At 41.6% G+C, this 16298-nt stretch overlaps 2 protein-coding genes across 3 annotated transcripts in view; one reads left to right on the top strand and one right to left on the bottom strand.

Moving 5' to 3' along the window:
• Positions 1-3966: 3966 nt before the first annotated feature.
• On the bottom strand, positions 3967-9855 carry LOC106081979 (adenosylhomocysteinase). Of its 2 annotated transcripts, none has more exons than XM_013244267.2 (5): positions 9763-9855; positions 9608-9700; positions 9241-9431; positions 4937-5278; positions 3967-4839 (listed from the first exon to the last, which is right to left on the bottom strand). In XM_013244267.2, the coding sequence occupies exons 2-5, from the start codon at positions 9630-9632 to the stop codon at positions 4099-4101; spliced, it is 1299 nt and encodes a 432-aa protein (XP_013099721.2). In that variant the 5' UTR covers positions 9633-9700; positions 9763-9855; the 3' UTR covers positions 3967-4098. The 2 variants fall into 2 exon arrangements, with proteins under 2 accessions (XP_013099721.2, XP_013099729.2); XM_013244275.2 differs by having other exon boundaries at positions 9767-9855.
• Positions 9856-12310: 2455 nt separating this feature from the next.
• The window catches only part of LOC106082142 (M-phase phosphoprotein 8), a 9268-nt gene continuing 5280 nt past the window's right edge, over positions 12311-16298 (top strand). Inside the window, exons 1-5 of the mRNA XM_059368014.1 lie at positions 12311-12521; positions 12592-12771; positions 12842-12980; positions 13397-13601; positions 13669-13914. Of these exons, the coding sequence (XP_059223997.1) occupies positions 12363-12521; positions 12592-12771; positions 12842-12980; positions 13397-13601; positions 13669-13914 (929 nt within the window). The 5' untranslated portion in view covers positions 12311-12362. The remainder of the gene's footprint in view (positions 12522-12591; positions 12772-12841; positions 12981-13396; positions 13602-13668; positions 13915-16298) is intronic.

Raw genomic sequence — 16298 nt, 5'->3', positions numbered from 1 at the left:
GAAATTATTATGTCGAAACAAAATTGAAATTATTAATATTAAATAGCCATAATCTTTTATTATTTTGTAGAACTAGTCAGGCATTTGTATGCATAGGGTGGCCAACAAGAATTTTTAAACAGAACAGTTGAGACCGTTTTAAGTTTAATCCTCTATGTTGAATGAGATCAAGAATATATGGAAGCAGCAGTAGGTTAAGTTGAAAAGAGAGTGCGGGTATTAATTCGCCCCATGCCACTATGGACATACACCTAAGCCAGTAATCGGCTTGTTGTGCGCTCTAAAACTAAAAAGTAACCTCGAAAAAAAGAAACCTAAGTCAGGAATTCCGTGCAACTTACAAAATCCCTAACTATTTTCCATACCACGCCCCTAAGTTGGTTCATGACTGTTATTGTGTCCCCACTTAAGTGCCGGCGTTTTCTAGCAGCAATAGGATTTTGAGACTTTCTGGTTGTTGTAGCAGTACGTTGTATACTGACGCGGCAGCCCTTGCCGATGAAGGACTTCAACAGGTCAATCCGGTACGTACAACCGGCTGCCATGGTATTGGGTTGTTGTTGTAACAATATATTATATACAGACCTAGAAACTCCACAGATTTTGTAAAATCTGTTGTAAGTCGAGTAGATTCTAAAGGTCCACCTCTGTAGCGCCGAACCTGACGCTCTAGATCAGTGATGGGCACACTAAAACAGTTGAAAAGACGAAATTGTGCTTGTACGAGGGGCGGTAAAACCCAGGCGATCAACTAAGTGAAGTTGTCTTGTTGTCTTGACAACAATGCGTGGTCTACTGTTAAATCACTCTCGAACCCCGGTGGACGGGTTGACAGGACCTCAGTCACTTTTGGCGAAATACCCGTAACTGATCCGAAGAGATGCATCAGGTTGTTCAACAGTCAATTTATTGTGCATCCCGAGAGTGACAGGGCAAGGAGGAGAGCCATTCGCCGTATTCGTGGTCTCCAAGCCGATGAACAGCCATCACAATTAGCGTAGCGCCAAATCATCTAAGGCGTTGGGCCCGACGGAATCTCTACATTGATGTTGAAGAATATGGATTCAACTGGAGTTGAGTACCTTACTACTGTACTCAACCTGTCTTTGAACACTCTGATAGTTCCCGATGTCTGGAAAATGGGCAGAGTGATCCCGCTACGGAAGCCGGGAAAGGACCCGAGTTTGGGGGAGTCGTACAGACCGATCTCTTACCAATAGCAAAGACGCTTGAAGCATTACTCCTCCCGAGCCTCATAGGAGAATTTACATTCGCCGAGCATAACATGGATTTCGAAGACTGCATAGCACAACAACAGCTTTGCATGCCATCACCGCATACATTTGCCGTGGCTTCAATTAGCCCAGGCCATGTGATAGGACGGTCCTCGTGGCACTGGACCTATCGAAGGCATTCGACACGGTCAGCCATGCCATATTATTTGAGAACATCGCCAACACGTCCCTCCAGCCAAGCCTGAAACGCTGGGTCGCGAATTATCTGTGTGGTCGCTAGTCATTTGTGGAATTTAGGGATACGAAGTCGAAGCACCGCAGAGTGAAACAGGGAGTTCCCCAAGGTGGGCGGATATCTCCGGCACTTTTTAACCTCCATTCCACCCCCTCCAGACGGCATAGAGATCGTATCATATGCGGACGATTGTACGATCATTGGTGACATCTGCAAAAGGTTGAACGTCTACCTCAACGAACTTGCCTCATATTTCGCTGCAAGAATCTGAAGATATCTGCCACCAAATCTTCAGCCACATTGTTCACCACAAATACGCGTGAGGTGAGTACAGAGCTGACTATGATGGTCGATGGAGAAATGACTCCGACCATCAAGTGCCCCAAATACTTGGCGTCACATTTGACAGCTCTTACACATTCTGCCCACATGCCACAGCAATTTTCGATAAAGTTAAAAGTAGAAACAAGGTCCTCAAGTCACTTGCTGGCAGCACTTGGGGTGCAGACAAAGAAAGCTTGTTGATCACGTACAAACCAATTGGCCGGTCTGTGGTAAGTTATGCAGCGTCAGTGTGGTCTCGTCAACTTTGTGATACGCAGTGGAAGACAAAGAGTCTACCAGTGCAAAGCAATACCTTTTGGGCAGATATCGCAGAGACCATCCAAATCATCATCTTGTGGATAGATATCCACTGCCCAGAAGCCTTACGGTAGATCTACATGATCTAGAACGTGAGGTTCAGCGCTACAAGAGAGAACATCTAGATCAAGCGGCATATCAATCAGGTCTAGACAACATTCTTGCAGACACAGTAGCAGATGCGGTAAATGGCTACCGGGTGAATGTAGTCCTTGGAGAACAACCGCCTCCCATTGCACCTCCGGCAAACCAGGTGCAATGGGAGGCGGTTGAGTACAGAGGTGAGTACAGAGCTGACTATGATGGTCGATGGAGAAATGACTCCGACCATCAAGTGCCCCAAATACTTGGCGTCACATTTGACAGCTCTTACACATTCTGCCCACATGCCACAGCAATTTTCGATAAAGTTAAAAGTAGAAACAAGGTCCTCAAGTCACTTGCTGGCAGCACTTGGGGTGCAGACAAAGAAAGCTTGTTGATCACGTACAAACCAATTGGCCGGTCTGTGGTAAGTTATGCAGCGTCAGTGTGGTCTCGTCAACTTTGTGATACGCAGTGGAAGACAAAGAGTCTACCAGTGCAAAGCAATACCTTTTGGGCAGATATCGCAGAGACCATCCAAATCATCATCTTGTGGATAGATATCCACTGCCCAGAAGCCTTACGGTAGATCTACATGATCTAGAACGTGAGGTTCAGCGCTACAAGAGAGAACATCTAGATCAAGCGGCATATCAATCAGGTCTAGACAACATTCTTGCAGACACAGTAGCAGATGCGGTAAATGGCTACCGGGTGAATGTAGTCCTTGGAGAACAACCGCCTCCCATTGCACCTCCGGCAAACCAGAGTAGTTCTGGCTCAATTACGTTCCGGCAGATGCAGACGCCTCGACTCCTACAGAGCAAGGATTGATGCCGACGTGCAAAATGAATGTCCGCTCGATACGCGTCACCTGTTTAACTGCCCAGCCACACCCACCCGACTCAGACCCAATTCCCTGTGGACGAACCCAATCTTAGTCGCAGAGTTTCTGGGTCTTGACTCTCAACAGAATCAAGCAGACGAAAGATAGAACACAATAAACTGCTACAACAGCAACCATCACGTAATAGAGATGTCTGGCGAACTGTTGTAATCACCCTTTGGGCGGGAGCATTTTTATTTACCGTGCAAAATGTGGAGCTATCTATCTGCTCCTGCAAGAACATAAGCCTTGTTCGTTACCTAGGAGAGACTGCCATAACCTATGATGCGCATGCAAGTCGTCTAGTACCAAGGGGTTTAAGTTGGACAGCAGGCAACTGATGCTACGAAGCGAAAGTATATACCTAGTCCCAGACTTTACTAATGCGTACGTACATTCAATGAAAGGGCCCCTAGAGTTTGTCGTAGGCAAGATAGGTTTTTGCACGAAACTGTATATCGAGTGAGTCAGATCCCAACTTCCACTTCGTGTATAATCCACACGTCATCCGTAACAACTGTGCAAGCTGTCAGCTCTGTTTCCTGGATTGCAGCGGTCCACAAAAAAACTTAAATCCAACAAAACCTTTGAAATCAAATGGGCATGCCCACAAAATTAGAATTAGAGTTTCACCTTACCGAATGATCGTAACCTCCACATGCACAACTATGTGGCTACAACAAATTGTACTATGTCAAGTACATAGTTTATGAAACCATTGCTGTTAAGTAAATACAAGTGTTTTTTCTAATATAAATTAGAATAAATGTCGAAGGTTTTGGAAGTCTCATAGCGATTTATGAGCAAAAAATAAAAATTCATAAACAAAAAAGCCCTGCTTACTATGGAAAATCCTACCAATAACCATTTAAACATCATTCATATATAGTTTCCAAATATTTTATTGTTGTATATTTTTTTTCACTTAAAAGAAAAGAATTGCCAGCTGCAAAAGAAAAAAAACTTTTAAAAAATAAAAATTTCCAAAATAAAACTAAAACAATATCTGCATAAATCTAGTATCTATAATGATCAGGTTTGAAGGGACCAGTTTGAGGAATGCCCAAATATTTGGCCTGCTTGTCCGTCAACTTGGTCAATTTTACACCCAATTTCTCCAAATGCAGACTGGCAACTTCTTCGTCCAAGAGCTTAGGCAAAACATGTACACCAACAGCATATTGTCCCGATTTGGTCCACAATTCGATTTGAGCCAAAACTTGATTGGTAAAGGAATTGGACATAACAAAACTGGGATGGCCATGGGCACAGCCAAGATTAACCAAACGTCCTTCGGCCAAGACAATAATATGGCGACCATTGGGCAGGGTATAACGATCAACTTGGGGCTTGACATTCACTTTCTCCACAGCATTGGTATTGAGCCAGGTCACATCGATTTCACAATCGAAATGACCAATGTTGCAAACAACAGCATCATCATTCATATTCAGGAAATGTTCACCACGGATAATGTCAATGCAGCCGGTGGTGGTAACAAAGATGGTGGCTTCCTTGCTGGCCTCTTCCATGGTGGTAACTTCATAGCCTTCCATAGCGGCTTGCAAGGCATTGATGGGATCGATTTCGGTGATGATAACACGACCTCCAAAGCCTTTCAAAGCTTGGGCACACCCCTTGCCTACATCACCATAGCCGGCAACAACACAAACTTTGCCAGCAATCATGACATCGGTGGCGCGTTTAATGCCATCGATAAGAGATTCACGGCAGCCATACAAGTTATCAAATTTGCTCTGGAAATAAATAAGACAAACAAATATTTACATATACAGGCACATAGAAATGTTTAAAAGTTTTTTTAATGGGCTTTTTATTTTTTATTAGCTTTACCTTGGTAACAGAGTCGTTGACATTGATTGCTGGTACACCCAAACGACCCTCTCTGAACATCTTATACAAATTGTGCACACCTGTGGTGGTTTCCTCGGACAAACCCTTGATGCCCTTCAAAAATTGTGGGTATTTCTCATGTACCAAATTTGTCAAATCACCACCATCATCCAAAATCATATTCAAAGGCTGGCCATCGGGGAAGACCAAAGTTTGTTCAATACACCATTGATATTCTTCTTCGGTTTCACCCTTCCAGGCATACACAGGTACACCAGTGGCAGCAATAGCTGCAGCAGCATGATCCTGGGTACTGAAAATATTACAACTGGACCATTGAACCTGAAAAAATATAACAGAAAAAATCAAAGAATAAGTCATACATGGCCAAACAAGGATATTTCGGGAAGGGTCATATATCTTTTAAAAATGGCGCCGAGTTAGACATTATGGTGTAATCGGAGTCGGATAGCTGACTCGAATCCTTAATCTGTCTCTGGACACGAAGAAGGGGACGCGAAGACGAAGGGATCTGCTTACTACGAAGGTAGGTAAGGATTCGAGTAAGCGAGAACCATACCGAACAATTTCCCGTCTCTCACAGGTAGGTCAGACGCTTGAAGCACGTACTACAAACTCCGGCAGAAGATATGATAGCTCTTTTGGCGAAAAGCTGATCCAAAAAGACGTGCCAGGTTGTTCAATCACAGCGCCAAATAATCCAAGGTCCCCAACGAAATCTCAACAACTGGATGTACCGTGATTCGTGTCCCTCTTAAAGTAGCCGATACTTGGCAAACCGGCCGTTACTAAAGTCTGGAAAGTATTTCAGATCGTACAGACCGATTTCTCTTCTTTCGCCAATAGCAAAGACGCTAGGGGAAAAACTTCTCCCGAGCCTTGTTGTTTACAAAATTCCCAAAATGTTGAGCATCCGCCTGGATGTCTTAAATAACAATGCACGGCGAATGTTTTATTTGTCGTTACTGCAAATATTAGCCGAGGTCTTGACCAGTTCATGGGCGTTAACATTGGACGTTACTCTTAGGTCAAGCTTTATCAAAGTCTTCCGATACGGTCAGTAAAGCCACTTTTATTGAGGCCGTCGCTAACAAGTTCCTCCGCCTAGGCATACAATTATAGATCGCGAATTGCTTTTGTAATCGCCGATCGTAGTGATATAAAAGGAAAGAAGTCGAACCCCCTTTTAATGAAAAAGGAATTCTCCAAAGCAGGGAGTTATCTTCGGCATTGTTTAACCTCTAGCTATCCCCTATTCAACATCATCCATTAGAATTATGCGGACGATCATTGAAGATATCTGCCACAATTGCACGTTTGCAAGCGTAAACGTCCTTATAACGAGTGTCCCTTAGCATTTTATAAGCCTTTATAGATGTTCCACACATGCGACTGCAATTTGTGAAATAAGGTCCTCAATTTACTTGCCAATTTACAATGATGGGGTGGAGTTGGAGACGGTCGATCAACTCCTGTGTATTTTCCCCCTAATTGCGAGGAGAATTCATTCTGAAACCGCTACCGACTAGGCCCATAGTGATTCTGCAGTCAGATTAATAAGTTTTTCGGGCATGTCAAAAGGTGATTGGTGGTGTTGTAGAAACATTGGTATTTGGTGGTTGCGATCCTCGTATATCTCACACAGTTGGCCAAACTCGTTCAGGTATTTAGGTCCTCAAGGAAACTCTCCATTCCATACCGCTGATTGTATGCGACTGCAGATAGGTTTCATGGGGTCTTGTGTTGCATTTGGGAAAGATAATGGGTATGGTGTCGTCTAACCTTAAGAGATGAGTTCAGTTTGCTGGACCATTCGGACCTTTATAGGGACAGAGCAGCTCATGATTTTCTTGGTATGTCTTTCTCATCATCTGCTATTGGTGGTGTTCGTCCACCAAGGACTATATACGGCTGATGCAAACAAGTCGCATTGGTTATAGTATCCCGATGAATATCCTGCAACCCAGTTGTGTGAGGAGGTTGCGGGTGGAGAGGTAAGGTGTTGGCGGATCACGTCCCTAAACAACCAGATACTCTTCTTGACATGTCTGTCTCGGAGGGGGTTCTAGTTCAGTGAGGTTGGTTCTCCAGGTCCCGGCTCAGGAGATACTGTTAAGAGATCAAATCATGGTGAGTTTCTCCCTCAACAGTATCTCCTGAGCAGCCACCAGGAGAGTTGACTGTTCCATTTTTCTTCCATCCAATCTTGTTGTTCTTGTTGCAACCATGTGGAGGTGGCAATCCTCATCAAGCTCCTGTAGGTGAGCAAGCTCGTTCCGGTTTAAAGGACCGATCGCCGTGGAAACATGGTGGCCATTGGTTATTTGAAGGCGCCAATAAATCGCTTTGTCATATCGAGCATCGTAGGCACACAGTATTTGTGCAAGATCCGGTGCCACCCCACTGAGACTCTCCGCTCGATACCGCTGATTGTCCGCGACTGCCGTTATAGCTACTCCGGATGGAGCACTCCACTATTCGTAACCTGTGAACGCGCCCGGTAGCTCGCAGCTAAGCTTCTCGTGACAGCAATGAACACCACACAGATCGGACCTCAATGTTCCAGCTTGTGTGGTGCTCACAGCTATCCCGTGCCGAGGACAACCTTCCTAGCCTCACCTAGCAGAATGCTGCTTGACGAACTGAAATGACCTGTATGCTCAGATTCCATGTTGTTGCTCAGATGTCATGTTGTTGCTCAGATCTCATGGTGTCCACAACAGTCAACTGATAAAGATAAACAACTTACTTGGCTGTTGTCGCAACAGTCATCCAAATCACTATGTGGTAGATCTTCTTGATCTACAGCGAGATTCAGCTGTTCAAAATTGAGTATTTGGGGATAGCAGATTTCAGGCGGGTGTGAATAGGATTCATGAGGGTATGGTAGGGAATGCGGTTAACAGTTACCAAATCCCCCAGCACCGGAAACACCATGCACCACAAAAGGATCCTGCACAGAATCGATATCCCACATGCAAGTATGTGGATATAACAACAGCTAAAGTGTGAATACTGTTTTTGGATACCATCTGCCGCCCATATCACTTGCTGAAATTAACCTCACCAGTCAAAATTAATGATGATTCAACCAAGTTCTAGCACATGTAGCCGCCTTAATTCCTATTGGGCTACGATTGATGCCAACAATCGGGCCTATGTGACGTTTTTGTTCCCCAAAGGAAGCTTGTCAAGGCCCGTGCAGCTTCTTCCAAACATGTGGCTACAACAACACATTCTACGAGAATTCAAGAATCTCTGTTCTAGCAACCAACCAGACTCTAACACATATGAATTTTTATAATAAAAAAATGATCAGATGATAAGTCACATGATGAAATTGTTATTCAAATCTAAAATCATATTTCCCATAGATAATAACAAAGTATTGAACAGAAAGTAAAAAAAAGCTTGTTGACAATCCTAGTTTTACGCACAAATAGGTACCGATTTCTAAGATCTTTCCATAATGCGTAAGCAAATTTTTTTATGGTTAGTGATGAAATTACAGTACAATTTTGGCTTTGTTTATTGTATCGTCGACAACAATATAGATTAGTGATAAGAGGAAGGAAGGTCATCTATAGGTGACCCCTTCAATTTAAGAAACTGATCTAAAAGTAAAAATGTTTGTCTCAACAGTAGGGGGTATTTAAAAACCATGACGCAAAAAAAAACTAAACTCTATGTGTTGTTTGTGTACTGCAGAGCGGGGGGAAAGTATGGCTATTTTTGAATTTAATTACTAAAATATGGAAAATAATTCTGGGCTTATCAATAAGAAAACTCAAGACGACTAGGAAGCGGACAATCAATCAAAAACATTTCCAAAAAACAACTTGGAAATTAGAGCATAGTTCCTCTCTAAGTCAATAGTTAGAGGAAACTCCGTTGCAGAGATATATTAATTGGGCAACAACAATAGGAACGTCATAAAACAGGTTTTTCATTAAAGAACAACTTTGTAGTAAAGTCGGGTTAAACTCTGAGGAAAATTTTTTTGAAGAAAATGCACTTTATACCGATCGCTCTCATAACAGAAGTAAGTACGATGTCCATATTTAGCATGAAAAACTAGTCACAACCCCCAAAATTTAAATCTTTCTTTGGATGAACTTGATCCTTTGATAAACTGTACGATTATTATTAAACTAGCTTGGTTCTGTAAAGCATCCAGTTTAAATAATTTAATTTAGTCGCTCTTTAGTTTAGGTGTTAACCTGATATCGAGTTTGGTTAACAACATGAACTTATTGAAATTCAGATTTGTAATCTTCACTTACCTCAGCACCCAACTCGACCAAAGTTTCAATGAGAACTGCTGTTTGAACCGTCATATGCAAGCAACCGGCAATACGGGCTCCCTTCAAGACCTTTGAGGGACCATACTTCTTGCGGCAAGCCATCAAACCGGGCATTTCATTTTCGGCAATGATAATGGCCTTACGACCCCAATCGGCCAACTTGATATCAGCTGTTGAATGCAACAAAGACCGGCAACAAAAAAAAGGGAATAAAAATAAGAAACAAAATTAGAAAACGTGCTCGCTGCTAACAAAGAGTTTTCAGGCAAGATTATCTCATAATGAAACAAACAAAAAATATAACACTGATAACATATTCCTCGTGGAGAAAAAAAACACCACTTACCGACTTTATAGGTAGGTTTGGACATTTTGCGTTTTTTGTTAATTTTTGCGAATTTATTCGAAGACAGGTGATAAAACACAAAATTCAAGAACCCTGCAAGATATTATAAAACATTTAATTGCTATTTTTTTTACCAAATGCTACCCAAACAATACCCACGCGGTCTACTGGCTGCTGGCGCTGCTTAGACAGTTCAAAGAAAAAAGAACGATTGGCACGAAAAGCCTGCAACTTTGAACTATTTATAAAGTTAGTTGAATGGCGTTGCCAACTTAACCCATTTGTTGTTTGATTTGGTTACACTGTAACTCAGTTGATTTGTGGGATACTCGTTGACGTACTGGCGAGAACGTAATAATTTTTGTGTAGACATGCTATTGGGTAGCCCAAAAAGTAATTGCGGATTTTTCATATAGTCGGGGTTGACAAATTTTTTCACAGCTTGTGACTCTGTATTTGCATTCTTTCTTCTGTCACTTATCAGCTTTTACTTTTAGCTTGCTTTAGAAAAAAAGTGTAAAAAAAGTACATTTGATTAAAGTTTATTCTAAGTTTTATTAAATATGCATTTACTTTCTTTTAAAAAATCCGCAATTACTTTTTGGGCAATTACTATGTTATTATGGTCGAAATCGGTTGTGTTATGGGTTGCAATTTTCCTCTAAAATCAATTGCTTATTATCACACTAATAAAGTTTCGAAATATCCTAAGTTTTCACCATGGGATTTCTTAGATAAAAACAAAGAAGAATCTTACAATAAATAATTCATTTGGACTGTTTGTTTGCGTCATTATAACAAATTGATTTGAGGGGAAAAGTGAAACCCAGAACACACCCGAATGAAATCACGCTACCAATAGTGGCTGGAACTGCAACCCCAGGATCGCTTTAAAATTATTTCGGGATGGTGTTCTATTGAACTGATTCAGTATTCATTCTATGTCTACTCCCCCGTCCTCTATACGCCATGTATATTGATTAGAGGTGCGACTTCGCTGGTAAGCCGTTTTTCTGCCATTATACATCGTGGATGTAGGCTGCATATTTGGTCCACTTTTTATTTGTTCCCATCATGTCATCCATTACGTCTTGTATACCCATGTCAGTTAGGGTAAGTACGCCGTGGTTATACATAATACTTTCCCAAGGCGGATTTAAAAAGGTGGTCTCACGCGAACAGCTGTTAACTGCCGGCTGGGTTTGACAGTATTGAGATTTCAGATTTTTGTTTGCATTCTCTTTGCTGTTATCTTCTTTCTCGCATATTCTCTGCTTATGTACGCACACGTATACACACACGAACACAAATGTCTTTGTGTGGCTTGCCAAAACGTCGATTAACTTGATGGCAAGATAGCGGATTGCACCATGTGATTTGTGGTGTTGTAAAGAGTGATTTTTTTGAGGTTAGGATTTTCATGCATTAGTATTTGACAGATCACGTGGGATTTCAGACATGGTGTCAAAGAGAAAGATGCTCAGTATGCTTTGAAATTTCATCATGAATAGACTTACTAACGAGCAACGCTTGCAAATCATTGAATTTTATTACCAAAATCAGTGTTCGGTTCGAAATGTGTTCATTCACCGTAACGTTGCGTCCAACAGCATCTTTGAAAAAATACGGTCCAATGATTCCACCAGCGTACAAACCACACCAAACAGTGCATTTTTCGGGATGCATGGGCAGTTCTTGAACGGCTTCTGGTTGCTCTTCACTCCAAATGCGGCAATTTTGCTTATTTACGTAGCCATTCAACCAGAAATGAGCCTCATCGCTGAACAAAATTTGTCAAAATTTGAACACATTTCGAACCGAACACTGATTTTGGTAATAAAATTCAATGATTTGCAAGCGTTGCTCGTTAGTAAGTCTATTCATGATGAAATGTCAAAGCATACTGAGCATCTTTCTCTTTGACACCATGTCTGAAATCCCACGTGATCTGTCAAATACTAATGCATGAAAATCCTAACCTCAAAAAAATCACCCTTTATAATTGAGACCCCTCTTAATTGTTTCGCCATGATACTTTCCCAATGTTCGCACTTAAGAATTGTGTGTTCCATGCTGCCTTCCGCCTTTACAAAAAATTCGCATACTGAGCTTTCTTTTATATGGAAATAGGCTTCGAAGTTGCCAGGAATCACTGAATAAGGTTAAGCCAAACGAACCGCCGACATACAATTTTTTATACCCTCCACCATAGGATGGGGGTATACTAATTTCGTCATTCTGTTTGTAACACCTCGAAATATGCGTCTGAGATCCCCTAAAGTATATAAAAGGGTGATTTTTTTGAGGTTAGGATTTTCATGCATTAGTATTTGACAGATCACGTGGGATTTTAGACATGGTGTCAAAGAGAAAGATGCTCAGTATGCTTTGACATTTCATCATGAATAGACTTACTAACGAGCAACGCTTGACCCGATGAAGGAATTCATCGGGTCAATCCGGTACATACAACCGGCTGCCATGGGATTGATGTATTATCGTCACCACTGTATGTGTTTTGATCAATTTTGTTTTTCATTTGTGAATTTGATTTCAACTGTATAAACCGTTATAATTCGTATAGCGTTACGTTTCGTTAAAGTTGAATTAAAAGATTTCATAGTCCATAGCTTTCATATGTCTACTGCCGAAATATCACTAATTGTCAACATTGGTTGCAGTTGTAAACAGCTGATCGTAAATATTCTGCCGTCCGTCCATTGTGTTGTATTTCATTAACGAAAATTTTACAACGATGTGGAGGGAAGTGTCCATTTCACAAAACCCTTATTTTATAAAATGTAGCTTTAATGAGGACGATAATAATAAGCGTCTTACATGTATTTTGTATGATCGCAAAGATTATCCATGGATAGCTGAACAAGAGCTGGGTGATGTCAAGAGAAAAGTCAAGGTAAAACATATTGTGGTCTTTGCTGGTGGCGTCTTTGTAATCAAATTACCATTTTTATTTTATTCTCCAGCTATTAAATCGCAGATATGATTTCAATGAAGAACACATACGAGCTACCTTTGCTGAAGGTGAACTGCAATCAGCATCTCTAGAAAAGGAGGCAGAAAAGGCTGTACTAAAGTTGAAATATCGTTTTAAAAATTGCCCATTCAATTATGAGTGGGCATTGGTGAAACAAACAATGCATCAGGTATTGTTTTTATTTAAACCAGTTGATAACTGGCTAGCTATTGTAATGGTTATGTGATTTTTTTTTATAGTTCCAGGAAGTTGTTGTGAAACCCATGCTTACGGCACTAATTAGTTGTAAAGAGCAGATTGATATACTAAAAGATACTCTAAAGAAAAAAGATGCAGAGATACTACAATATCGAAGAGAAGGTGCAATATTAGGAAGAAGTAAGTTGTTTGCCACATTGTGGTTATTTGAAACTTGATATAGAAAGGTTTGGCTAGATCTTTCCAAAAATTCTGTTATCACTTGGCACATGGAGAAATATTTTTTTATATGTAGCATGTATTGGCGCACTGTACTATGCTTAGAGCGCTTAAGCAAACACACATGTATGTGTGCGCTAGTTGTAAAGCATTTTTTACTCGCATAATAGGCTTGTGTTGGTCCACCCCTAATGGGGGGGACTATGATTTATGTGTGTATGGGTATGCAACAAATATGGCCATATGGATATAAGACAATAACAACAAGTCTAACAAGCGATACACAGATAGATTTGAAATAGAGTGGGCCTTTGTTTGTATGTTTTTTTCTTTCATTCTTTTTTTTATAATTTTATTGTTTTTGAATACATTTATAGAAACTTTGGCCACCAAACTTTTTGACTTCGATGAGTTTGCCAGAAAATATGAAAGCCGAAGCAAATTGCTGGGGGATTTCAGTGAATTGGGAAAATTCTTAGTCCAAAGTGAATCACATGAAAAACGGCTGCCAACTTCAAGTCCCAAAAGGGAGCCACAAAATCAAACTACAACGACAGAGAAACCAGTCAGTCCTGGACAGAGGTAAACAAAAGTATATCCGTATGCTTTATTTAAAGTTTAAAATTAATTTTAAAAAATGTCATTTTAGAAAAAGAAAAATGTTAAAGCAACAAATGCTGGAAACTGCTTTAAACACACGTGCAACCACCTTTGAGTATGAAAGTAGTCAAAGCCAAGGCCTTAGCCAAGAATTTGAAGAAACAGCTGCCGATAATAATGCATCGGAGGAGGAAATTAGCAATCAGTTTTCCAAGAAGGCAAGAACTACTGATGTTGATATGGATCAGCAATCATCTGGAAGGACAAACTCTTCACCCCGCAAACAAGAACAAAGGTGATTTTTCTACCCCCCACCCGAATCCTAACGTTAACCACAAATGTGTATGCTCTCCAAAACAAAGGCCAGGGAAGAACGGCAATAAAACTTATTAAAAGATCGAACCTCAATCATAATGCGTTTCATTCCCAGGGAATGGGCATTATGGTAGAGGAACGAAACTTTTAAAGTTCCCAAATTCACAGTGGCATTAGTTTATTGGGGGCCTAGAAGTTTATTGGTTAGTATGTCCTAGGTTTAGGCAAAATGTCCAGATTCAATAGAGGATGTTATGTCCCCTCATTGAGGTCAAAATGAACCAAACAACGCTATATGAGAGAAGGTAGTCAATAGGCCATATCTGTTCATTTTTAAGGTATGTAAATTTCCACATGAAAATTCCATTAAGGAACAAGGACAAACGTCTCACATATCAATGAGTGGTGTCTGATTCAAATTCATTTTTAGGTATAGCCCTTATAAGCCGATCTTCCCATTTTACTTCTTGAGCCCCTCAATTTTGAATCCAAATGCAAATTGCAAATTTTGCTCATGAACATTCCACTAAGGAACAGGGGCAAACTTCTCACATATCAATGAGTGCAGTCCGATTCAAGTTTTAAGCTCTAAACTTTTAATAGCCGAGTCCGAACGGCGTGCCAAAGTGCGACACCTCTTTGGAGAGAAGTTTTACATGGCATAATACCTCACAAATGTTGCCAGCATTAGGAGGGGAAAACCACCGCTGAAATTTTTTTCTGATGGTCTCGCCAGGATTCGAACCCAGGCGTTCAGCGTCATAGGCGGACATGCTAACCTCTGCGCTACGGTGGCCTCCCGTATTTTGAATCCAGTTTATTTAAAAAACGACAGGTGAGGCACAACTAGGCCCTGTAACACACACTCATACTGAAATGCGGTTCAGATAGTTAAAAAATGTAGTCCCCCCCATGTATAAACCGGTCCCTCGTTGATATTTTGTATTTCAAATTTCATCTATCTATGAAATGAAAAGACATGACGCGCTTCGATAGCGATCGGTTCGATGTACCGAAACGAAGCTGGCATGTTTCGGAGGTGGCATATGCGGCTAACCTGCCTCGAATTATACCAGTCCGAACTGAAATTGAAATCAACCCTGGAACATGGTTGTGTGCTGTATGCAGCGGGCAAATACGCTCATCATTGGTTTAATGTATCGCATACAATGGCTGCATAGACCAGCAGAAGATCAACAATTGTGCTGGCCATCCTAGGTATGGGGATTGCAGTATGAATTATAAAGGTATGATCACTTCCACCCATGTTTATCACCAGCTGAAGCCTATCCCATGGCAGCCGGTTTTACTTACCGAATTGGCCCGATGTGGTCTTTCATCGGCAAGTTCTGCCGCCTCAGTGTACAACACACTGCTAGAACAACAACCAGCTGAAGGCCCCGGCACGAGTTTACTATGAGCATCACACAGACTGGAACGTTGGGAGCTCCCAGGTGCGTCCCCAGATTGCGCATAGTGGAATGCTATATACGGAGTAGCTGCAACTGCAGTCGCAAACAATCAGTGATATCGAGTGGAGAGTCCAAGTGAGAGGTCGGGTGGCACCGGCTTTTGCTTAAATACTGAGTGCCTATGATGCTCGATACGGTAAGGCGAGATAATGGCACCTTTTAATAACCAATGGCCATTCTTGAAGAGCATCACCAACTCCACATGCGAATGTGGCTACAACAACAACCAACCAACCGAATACGAAGACACCAGGATCTGTCACCTCAGCAACCACGGCATGGGATAGTTGTGAGCTCCACACAGGCTGGAACATTGAGGTCCAATCTATGTCTATTCAGTCTGTTAAGGTCACTTCTGTCTAACATTGTCTAGGTGCAATGGATATAACTATTGGCGTACATGAGAAAACCTACAGTTTATCAGGTTCAACAAAGCAGACTAGGACGGAAAGTTTCACTGCTACACGAATCAGGCAGCCCTGGCATAATCAAAAACCTTTATGGCAACAAATCAAGCCCGACAACCACCCAGCGACCACTACTCATTGTGGGATGTCAGATTCCAATTTCAGTCTCCCAGCCAGCAAAGGTAGCAACAACGAAAAAGTACAACCAATTCCCAACTGGCCATGCACCAGCCACTCGGCAACCAACAGCGAAGCCCATATGATTCAATGGTGCTTTTGCACACTGTACATGTTGTTGTTGTTGTAGCAGTGTGTTGGACACTGAGGCTGCCTCCCTTGCTGAAGAAGAACTTCATCGGGTCAATACGGTGCGTACAACCGGCTGCCATGGGATTGATTGTTGTTGACTCTACATGTGGTGTGTCAAAGCGCCATCCGCTGCACTTCATTCAAATCAAATTCCGTAGGAGGAATAACTTTTCAAG

This window comes from Stomoxys calcitrans, chromosome 4 (assembly GCF_963082655.1).
Source record: "Stomoxys calcitrans chromosome 4, idStoCalc2.1, whole genome shotgun sequence".
NCBI classification, from domain to species: Eukaryota; Metazoa; Arthropoda; class Insecta; order Diptera; family Muscidae; genus Stomoxys; species Stomoxys calcitrans.
This window is presented reverse-complemented; position numbering and strand designations above follow the sequence as displayed.